We start from the raw sequence: 11,238 nt of genomic DNA, 5'->3' as shown, positions 1-11,238 counted from the left end.
GGCAATATTATGAATACTCCAAGCCCAGTGCCAAGAGCTAGTCGATGACCTGAATGAGGTTGAATGTCTCTATTCTAAGAGGGATAGCCTTGACTCTCAGGAACTCATAGTGTTTATGGACTCTTAGATCCATCTTTACCAGGCTTGATCACATGAAAGTGACGCCTAGAAGAAGGAAGTTGAAAGCGAGGTTAGTGTAATCTACTGCTACACTGATGAAGTTTTGGCCTTCCTCAACCATATTGCAGCTGAACAGTGGGCTTGGAAAAGTAAGAAGAAGTAGGCTAAGGAGGCTAGATCTTTTACACTAAAAAATTTTGAAGAGATCAAGGTTGCCTTTACCTAGGACGTTCAATCGAGAGCAATATTTGTAGTGCGTTTTTTATTTTTGTTTTTATTATAATCACCACCTATAATAATATAATTCCTTTTCTTTCCATAGTTTGCAGTAGGATACTCATCAGTTATTTCTCTCTTTCCTTACTACTCGGCCTAGCCCTGCACTAGCTCTCATAAGAAAGGGTGGTAAGTTTTCAAGAATCGGCTGTTAATTTGGGCACTTGCAACCTTTCCATTTTAATCACGCAAGAGGTAGGCTCCGCCCCCAAGGACTTGGATGACAATATAGGGCCCATCCCAAGTGGCAACCATTTCTTGCCCAAGGCCTAGTCCTTGTGTCTTATTGGCAACACTACCTTCCAAATCTTATCCCCTTCTCCAAAGGACTTTCCTTTTACCATTTTGTTATATGCCCGAGCAATCTTAGCCTTGTTAGTGACTATAAAGTCTAAGGCCCTCACGCAAGTCTCATCTAACCTTTCGAACTCGACCAACGTGGCTTCTGCGAACTCAAGAGGGGTCATTCCAGCTTGATGTGTGAACCGTAATGCTGGCATAGTGACCTCTAAGGGTACCACTGCATCATGTCCATATGTTAATATGAATGACAATTTGTGCTTGAGCAACTTGTGCTCAACTAGGCTTCAATCTAATCCTGGTATCTCATGATAATCCCATGCGATGTAGTCAGTAAATTCTCTAAGTAAACTAGTGAGTTCATCTTTTTCTTATGGCTTGAGCAATCCATTGATAAAAGTTGGCTTAAGGTTCTGCTCAGTTCCTAGGTTCACCTCGATCAAGGGATCCTGAACCTAAGCTTGAGAATCATCCAACTTATCGGGGGCCTCTTTCAAGTCTAAGCTTGTTTTTCCATCATCTGCTTCATTGGCTGGATCAATCATATCGACCAGATTTACAAAGAAATCATTGTCAATATTTTAAAGCTCTCTTCGAGCCTATTTATCTTAGCCACAAAGTCAACCATTCGCTTTTCATTTATCAGTATACTAGCATGGGACCTCTTCAATGGTGTAGCGTAGAACCGACCAAGAAGGTACAATGTCCCTTGGTAGGTTATTGATTGAACAAATTACGGCGGTAGTGTCTTGCACGACACTCTTTGGATTCTTTTTGACATTTATTCTAGTTGGTCATCCATGCTTGTTCCATCTGATAAAGCAAATCAGTCCTACTTCATATCCATAGTAATATGCCTCATTCGCATTTGAGGTAGCCAAGAATGGCTTGTTATCGGCCAACACCAACTCAACTTTATCTTGATTTTAGAATATAATGACTTGATGTAAGGATGATGGGATGGACACAAAGGAATTGATCCGGTCTCTCCCGAGCAACGCATTTTAATTAGACGAAGTATCAACCATGAAGAAATGAGCCAATACTCTTTTAGTGCCTACAGTTAAGTCAACCAGTAGTACACCATGTGTGTTGGTGACATGTCCAACAAAGTTACTGACCATTACCTCAGACAAGATTAAATCAGCCATAGTTTTTTTCCAATTTTGCCACCATTCTTGTTGGGAGCAGATTAACGGCAACCCCATTGTTAACCAAAATCTTGGTGACGGGGCAACCCTCAAGGTGAGCAGATATGTACAATGGTTTAAGATATTGAGTCATATCATGAGTGGGCCTTTCCATGACTACTCTTTCAGACGATACCCCGGAATCCACAATAATAGTATTTACCTATGGTGTCTTACTCACTCTCAACACTCCTTCAATCACATCTTTTGGGAGAAAGGAAGCCTATCATATTACTACAGGATGACCGAGTTCCTCCACATCACTTATCATATGATTGGATTGAGACAGTCTGGCTTGAAAACTGGACAAGAGAGTGAGTAGCATATTGCAATGAAACACTATGAGTGAAAATGATCCAATTTAAAAAATTTTTTTTTTTTGAATCCAAACGTTGCCCCCCAAGTGTTTCCAAGCCGTGATGTTCATCAAAACCTATACCAGAACATTTAGCATTCTCATCGCCCATTGAAGTTGCATCTACTTGTTTGAAAATGGGCGACGATACTTCTAACGCTTCGGTTGTCTCTATTAGTTCCTTAATCAGCAAATCATCCTTTGAAAACCACCCATCGCTAAGATAATCCGATAAGTCATCATGATTTCCAATGTTGTTTAATTTTACGATATTATTAGATTGGGTACCATCTTTTATGACCTGATCGTGCACGATAGGTTTCAAAATTTCTTCGACCATGTTTACGGTTAGTTGTTCCTCCGATTGAGGAATTATCCAGAATGACCATGACTACATAGCTCCTGGTCAAGATGCATTCTAAGTCTTTGCCAATTCTCTTCTCATGGCCGCTTGACACTGCTGCCAACGACATTTCTGGATTCGAGTCATTGCTTCAAGTGTGGTGAGGATTTTGGGATTCATGACCCTTTTCCAAACTCCTCTCAGAGTCAGTGGAGGCTTTAACATCCTTGACTTAGAGCTCTCTGCCGAGGCCGATAGTCAAGGGGTGGGAACGCTTTTCACAATCAATAAGGCTCTTTCCTGTCAGTCCCCTTTGGGATTGCATGTCTGACTTGTCACGCTAGCCAATGTGGGCTTCCACATCTTGGGCCATCCTGGCATGTCAGCTATATAGTGGCAAGTTTCAATCGCTACGTTGCATTGCTATTGATTATTCTACGAAACTTGTAGTTGATGTATGGGACCGGTATCATTTCGATCTCGGTCGTTGCGATGCATCGTGGTAATGACTAGGACCAAGATCAACCCTTTGCCTTGATCGATCTAATTTCTGCAGGTTCATTGCGGCCATGTTAATGTTCAAGTTAAATAGGAATGAGTTAGTACCCATCAACATTGCTTATTCCCCTTTTTCCAAGAATTTCAGGAGTCCATGATCAATATTATCCTAGACGACGTTCCTGAACTCCACACACTTGTTAGTGGAGTGAGAACGCGTTCCATGCCATTTTTAATCTTCAACCTTTTTTAACTCATCGGCCATTGGTATTTTGTGATTACTGAGAACTTTAATAAACTTCCCTGCTAGCAGTATCTTGAATATCTCATCGACACGGGTGATATCAAAGATATGTATCTTATAAGCTTTTTGCATGGTTGACGCAATTGTTTTTGCCTTGACCAACGCTATACAAATAAGTAGTTTTTTTTTTTTTTGCCACTACCTTAGCAATCACACATAGTTGGGGTTATGATAATATGTTCTGATTGTTGAGTTCTTTTTCCTAGCTCCTTCCTGGAGAAACTCATCATACAAGGAAACTTTCCTGGTTAAATCATACAAATCTGCAAACTCAATTGCAATGAATTTCTTTCAGAGTTTGTATTACAGACTGTCTTGCACAAGTTGCATAATTTTAGCCTTAGTTGTGGCAACTTTACACTGGCTTTTAGCCCTTTTGAACCGGGTGATGTAACTCTTGCAAGATTCCTCAAATAACTGTTAGAAACGTGCGAGATTGGCCATGGTCATCTTCCTATCTTTAGAAAAGAATTGAGCATGAAATTTCTTCTCCATCTCCTACCAGTTATGGATTGAATTTGGCGATAAGTTGGAGTACCATGTGAAGGCCACTGTTGTCAATGAATGACTGAATAGTTGCAACTTGTGATATTTATTGTTAGCCAGTTCACCACTCTGCATAGTGAATCGACCTACATGCTCGATGGTCGATTGACCAGGATCGCCTGAGAATAGGTGAAATTTGATCGATAGTTCCTTGGGAATGGGTGTTGTCAGTTGATCCATTCAGGATGAGGTTTTTGGGGATATTATTGCAATCGATTACTTGGCCTATAACCTCTTGGACCATTTACATGATCTGATCACGATCTATCTATTGTAGTTTAATTATTAGAGGTGGATTAGGACCTACCTAGTTATGTCCCTCATGAAATAATAGATTTTTAGAAAAATTCTAGAAGGGTTGTCCTCCCATCATACCTCGATTTTAAACTTCGAGAATAAAATCCATGACTTCCCACTCTGGTTGCCTAACCTCACCATAAAAGGAAGTATTCCACCCATTTTGGATTGGAATGGGACGCAAGTTCCGCTGTAAGGGAGGTATTGATGATGATTGAACTAAGTTCCTGATAGAACTCACTTTGGCATTATATTATATTGTTATATGTGTTCTTTCGGTGATGATGACCATCAATCAATGCCTCGGTCTAGTTAGTTATCCATTTGTTCATATTCTCAGTTTGAACATGGAACTACTCCGCCTGAGTGTGTACAAACCCTACCTGAGATCTCCTATACTCCTGGGCATTCTAGATACTTATTTGAACATTCGAAAGTCCAACCGTTATCTCTTTAAGAGAAGTGGTACAAGAAGTTGATGCCACTTCCTGGTTGGCAGGACTGAGTATCAGACTAGTATTTAAATTTAATGATTCAGGGATCATTTGAACCGGAAAGTCTTCAGTCAGAGGTGGTGTGTTTGGTGTTGAGGGTTCAACCCCAACAATTTGATTGCTTCTTTTATTCATATTTCCGATTGATCAATTTGTATTGTCACACTGGTAAGTAAACTAGGATGAGGGTCCCACCTGGCATGCCAATAAATGTTGCTACTATTTCAATATCGACTACATGATTAGTGCGAGTGTGTCAAAATTGAATGAGTGGCTCAATTCAATTCAAACAGCTACGAGCCTAAGCACCAAGATAGGCAAATACGTCTGGAAATCGATCGTATATGCCCGAGATCTAGTGAAATCGGTCTACTATTCAACCACTTGCACAACGTTGCTTAAGATAATCAGGCAATAGTTAGAATATGAGATTTGTCCTTTGAAAATGGGTCACACCTCTGTTTTCTGTATGAAATGACTTTTTTTTTTATTTTTATATCTTCAGTACATATAAAACAAAAAAGGAAATTCTTACAGTCAACCGTGAACAACAAATGCAAAATACTTCTCTAAATAGAAAACTTTGCTTGATACTTGAATTGAATCTAACATATGAGCGTAGACTCGAATTACAACTAAAGTTAATGATTACTTTGATTATAGGTACGGATTACACTAAGAAATGTAAATGACAGATAAAGTTAAAAGATTACACTAAGGAATATAAATGACAGATAAATAAATGATTACACTAAAAAATGTAAATGACAAACAATTGAAAGATATATTTGGTTTGATTTGGTTTGATGAATTCTTTTATTATAACCTTGAACTAATCTTATGGATGCTTCTCATATTTTGATGGTTTCTATAATCGTTTCAATACCATTGAGCCCTTGAAACCTTTTTCCTTCTTAGCTGGGCATAGGTACTAAGAACTATGCCAAGGTTCCTCCAACTTCGACCATGTTCGGTTCAGTCACTGTTGTTTTATGGATGATGCGGCATCTCCCAATAGGTGCAAGGTGTATGCTTGCAAAATTCTCTCATGATATTTTCACATATTTTAAATATACTATATATCTCGCGTAAAATTACACGCCTCTCTTTAGTTGGCGCTGGTAGGAATAGACAGAAACATAGTAGCACGGAGTCTTTTTCCCTTTTGCACTAATAATCCACTCGATAGCAATCAATTGGATGGTTAGGATTGCTTGATCTGCGTGATCACGTGGCTTTAGGGATACGCTCCATCCATGATTTTGCCCCCTGGCGAGGACAGGGGTGCGTGAATTCCACTTGTAGTGTAAAGTGGATGAGGCACCATCTTCTCTAAACGGTGGTAAGCTATCACATAAGTCTGGGACACGAGTTCCCTGCATTGTTAGAGGGGGTTCCTGTAACACGGCTCCGTGGGCCCAATTCAATATCATCATACGATCCAATCCGTCCATCAGTTTCTTCAGATCATGTTAGAATGATAGAACAATATTTATGCATATTCATTACTGAAGTGGGCCACACTACCCAAAACAGTAGAGAGGGAAACGCTTACCATTGAAAACGGCCCTGGTATTCAAGGTGATGTTTATACGCCATCCAACCCGTTCATAAGGCGATCCTCATTAAGACGAAGGGAAAATGCATATATCAGCGTGATACAAGACTCCTGTAGGTCCATTAAGATTTCAATGGTGGACGTTCAATTCCCGTTGATTCTTGTGGTGTGGCCCACTTGAGTTTTGAATCTGTCTTAATTTTGGTATAGTAGACTAGCATAATATAAAAAAACGTGATGGACGGAGTCGATTCCACTCGGAAATCTCGGTGGATCCCTTGGAGCTGTCTCGCAGGAACTCCCTGTGACATGTGTTGGAAACTCGCGTCCGAGTTCAGCGCAAGTATGCGCAGGCTAAACTCTTACGCATCAAGGCGCAACCTAGACTCCCACGTCGCATTCCTCATTTTGTAATTGCCATTTTCTCTTCCCCTAACAAAACCCTATTCCTTTCCAACCCCATTCCCAAATCTCTCCCTGTCTCTCTCTCTCTCTCTCTCTCTCTCTCTCGCTGTTGGATGCCTTTCCATGGATTTCAGATGGAGTGAAACCCAACAACAGCAGCAGCAGCAGCAGCAGACCCAATCCACCACTGCCACAGACCCGTACACTGCTGCTGCCCAATTCTACAATGCGCAGCAGCATGCCTATGCCCAATATCCGTACTACCCTCACGCCCAAAACCCTATCCCCTCCCAATCCAACCCCAAGCACCAGACCCCATCTGCCCAATTCGATTCCGCCTCGTCTGAAGCTGGTCTCCGGCCGCCAGGCATCGACCATTACACCCCCAATCCCTACCTCCCCCACGGTGGCTACGATGGGCAGGCCGCACTCCAGTATGCCCACCCACAGATGATGCAGGCGAGCGCATACTTCCCGGACCCCTCCATGCAGCAGAGCTGGGCCGCACAGGAGGCCTTCCAGCAGTCCGGGGTCGATCCTGCCACTTATGCAGCTGTAAGCCATCTTTCTTTTGGACCTTCCTCTAGAAAAAAAATTGAAATAAGGAAGAAAAAGATTATTTATTTATTTATTTACCGAAGAATAACACACATTTTTTTCAAAGCGCCTAGATGGCACAAAAGCTACAACTGAAACAGAAAAAGAAAAATTACAATCCTTTGGGGAAAATACAACTGGCCCACTCCACAACTATGGACATAGCTTTGAGATAGACCACCTCCATCTTGGAAGAATCGTTCCTGAAGCATCTCCAATTCCTCGCACCCCAAATTGCCAACAGAGTAAACCTCCATACAGCTTTCTTATGCCTCCCCATTCCCACACCGCCAAGCAAAGAGCAAAGAACCCATTGAGGCTGGCATAACCCACCTCAAATCGAATGACATGAGAAGGCTATTCCATGTCTGTCTGACGAATGGGCAATAAAGGAAAACGTGGTCTACAGGCTCGGCATCCACCATATACATCACACACATTGGGAAGCACCATCGCTCTCCTTTGGAAGTTGTTGAAAGTGAGAACTTAATTTCTTCCAACGAACCATCTGAAAGCTGCAACTTTTGAGGGAGCCCCGTATTGCCACACATAAGCGGTGTGCGCATGGGAATTGACTTTAGAAGGATGCCTAAGAAACTCATGAAAGGAGCACACCGAGAAATGACCTGATTTATCCTTTAGCCAAATCATCCTATCCCGATCACCTCGCAGTGGGGAATAAAATTGGAAGCGGTCAGTCAACCTTTTTGGGCTCCACACCACAACATTGCCACCCCATGAGAAGCATCGAGAAACATAATATTCCCCTCCAAAAAGAGGCTAGTGATTCTTGGTAAGGAAACTTTGAGGGGAACCTCCCTAGCCCAAACATCCTCCCAAAATTGCATTCTTTCACCATTACCAAGGGAGAAACCCACCCCCACTCTAAACTTCTTCTTCTTCAAGTTAGAGTCCCCCTTCGAAAACCCAGAGGCTCTATATAGCAAGGAATCTTTTGTCCACCATCCTCCTTCTTTGTAGCCACATTTCCTTGCAATAACTCCTCTCCACATTAAATCTTCCTCCACCCTAAACCTCCACAACCACTTCCCCAGAAGAGCTAGATTCATCTTTTCCAAGACCCTTATACCTGCCACCCCCCCTTCGATAAGCTAACACACTTCCTCCCAACCCAAAAGATGGAATTTCTTCCTATTATCTACACCCCACCAAAGGAAGTCCCAACTAGGCGCTCAAGCGGAGCCAAAATGGACTTTGGGCATCTTAAGAGAGACATAAAGTGGCTCTCTCTAATTTGCCATTGAAAATTGGATTCTTTTTGATGGGAAGATATTCGTTCTTGTTTCATGGTTGTGTTATTTCTTTATTTAATTACATTTAGAAAAATTGCGTGTTCCTTGATGTTGGAGTGTGGGGCCCATGGATTGGTGGTCCATGCCATTCGTGTGATGGGGTCCAATGCGGATGGCGTGTTCCTTAGAGCTGGACATCCACTAATTAGCTCCTGCCCCATCGATTTCCGGCCCTCCCCATGAGACCCACTTCTAGAGACCATGGTTAGCAAAACAACATATGTCAAAAAAGAGAGGTAAAAAATGGTAAGGTAATGTCCATGTTTAATTGGTGTTGAATATGATGAAAAATGCAGAAATGTAAAAAAATAAAAATTGGAGAATGAAAGTCTGTGTTGAATATGGTTTGGACCCAAAAATACGAAGAAAAAACAACTATATAAGTGCATAGGCAGTGCTGTCAAAATCCTACGATTTACAACTTATGATTTTAGTTAAATCTTAAGTAAAACGATAAATCCCACCTTTTTAAAAAAAAAAAAGTAACGTGAGAATAGATTAAAACAAAGGGGAGAAAAACAGAGGGCAACTGCTGAGATAGCAGAAGCCAAAATTACATGCCTAGACAAAGAAAATTAAAGTCTCTAAGAGAAGAAACATTGGCTGCCCATTCAATAATTAAACTTTTAGCCCTTGAACCCACGACAAGAGGAGAAGATTGAGAGTTGTTGAAGCATTTGTCGTTCCTTTCTTTCCAAATCGCCCACCATATGGCCAGAATAGCCATCTTCCACACCTTAGATTTGACCTTACCCAACTTGAACCCATGCCAGTACGCCAACAAGGAATAGACAGAAGTAGGAATGCACCCACTGATACTAAACCGAGGAAAAAAAATCCTGACGAATTTGAGTGATAAAGGGGCAATGGACGAAGAGATGGTCCACTGCTTCGTCGCTCCCCATACAACACAGGCAGATGTTTACAAGCTGCATCCGTTTCTTCTTGAGGTTGTCTACTGTGAGAATCCGATTTTTTGCCGCTAACCAGCCAAAGCATAGGAACTTTGGAGGGACAGGGTACTTCCAGATAAAAGGGCTGGCAAAGGATGTTTGGGGGGAGAGCATCGTAAAGAGATTTGACAGAGAAACAGGGAGATTTGTATGTGGAACTAACAGATAGAGAAGAGAATGCTAATAACCTGTTTGGATTGGTGGACAACAAAGCAGATTTGAAAACAAAAAGTCACATATGAGGAAATCTAGGGAAGAGAATGCTAATAACCTGTTTGTTTTAGCATTCATGATTTACATGGAAATGGGGATAGGTCTATGGTGAAAAGAAGAGAATTCTAATAGCCTGTTTGGATTGGTGGACAACAAAGTAGATTTGAAAACAAAAAGTCACATATGAGGAAATCTAGGGAAGAGAATGCTGATAACCTGTTTGTTTTAGCATTCATGATTTACATGGAAATGGGGATAGGTCTATGGTGAGTAAGGCAGAGTAATCGGAGGCCTCCCAATCGTGAAGGCTTCTGTAGCATCTAATATCTCACACTATCCCGGATGCGGATTGAGAAAATAAATCGGCGATAACGATGAATTCCACCTTGAATCCCTTCTTATATGAATCCTATGATTCTATGATTTGAATCCTACGATTTACAATTCAAATCCCAATTTAGGATTCAATTATACTTGTTCTCTTCTATTTTGTGCTTCACTTCACTTTCATTTTATGTTTTTAAATTGGTGGGAACCTTAAGAATCATCTAGAAAAAAAAAACATTTAGAAAAGGTAAATTATTTTATTTTGTTCTTTATAAGAGATTAAATGATATATTCTCTTCATCAACATTAATTCATATACCTTTTAAAAAAAAATAAAATGATTTCTTACTTCTTAACTCGTTGAAACACCAAATTGATATATGGCTGTTTGGAATCTTTTTATGGATGGTTATGATCATGGTGACTTCTTTATTATGGAATGGTGGTTAGAAATCAAAATATCTTTTATCCTTAGTCCACATAATCAAAATGTTGCTTTTCAACGTGGTTCTACATTCGAAATATCTTTATTCCTTGTATGTTTTTTTAAAGGAAATTTCTTGAAGGACAAAAAAAAGAAAACGAATAAGAAAGGAAAGATAAGAATCCTTTCATGCTATCATGATATGGTATTACTTGGTGCATATTGATGGCAAAAGGACGATTGATGAGTTTTTATTTTATTTTTTCAGATTTAATTATATTTTTCATATTTCTTATTTTTTAAAGAAAATCATAAAAAAATGTTACAATTTACGATTTGATATGATTCAACCTATATTACGATTTGTGATACAATAATGATTTGGACAACGTTGCGCATAAGTAAGGTTAAAATAGAAAAAAATAATTAAACTAATTAGAATTTCAATATTGATGAAGAATAATGTATATAGATAGTCGAAATGGTCTTCTTTGGCTCCCTCAAATCCTTCCTTTTCAGGTAATCCTTATATAAATCAGTTCATCTCTGCCAAATCTTTTCACCTTATACTCAATTTAATTTATGGGTGCTGATTGCCAATCTCTATTTTTTTAAAGCTGCACATGAAGTTTTTCCTTTTTCTTTTGAATAAAATGTGTTTTATTGAAAAATTGATTGAAAAAAAAATTGTGTTTAATTCAGTTCGCCATTTATTTATTTTTAAA

The 11,238-nt window shown here is 40.0% G+C and overlaps 1 protein-coding gene across 1 annotated transcript in view; it reads left to right on the top strand.

Annotated features, from left to right (window-relative positions):
- Nucleotides 1-6,717: 6,717 nt before the first annotated feature.
- The window catches only part of LOC131219266 (uncharacterized), a 38,112-nt gene continuing 33,591 nt past the window's right edge, over nt 6,718-11,238 (top strand). The window contains exon 1 of the mRNA XM_058214323.1: nt 6,718-7,241. Within this exon, the coding sequence (XP_058070306.1) occupies nt 6,810-7,241 (432 nt within the window). The 5' untranslated portion in view covers nt 6,718-6,809. The remainder of the gene's footprint in view (nt 7,242-11,238) is intronic.

This window comes from Magnolia sinica, chromosome 11, assembly GCF_029962835.1.
Source record: "Magnolia sinica isolate HGM2019 chromosome 11, MsV1, whole genome shotgun sequence".
Taxonomy (NCBI): Eukaryota; Viridiplantae; Streptophyta; class Magnoliopsida; order Magnoliales; family Magnoliaceae; genus Magnolia; species Magnolia sinica.
Note: the sequence above shows the minus strand (reverse complement) of the source record. Positions and strands in the feature narration are given on the sequence as shown.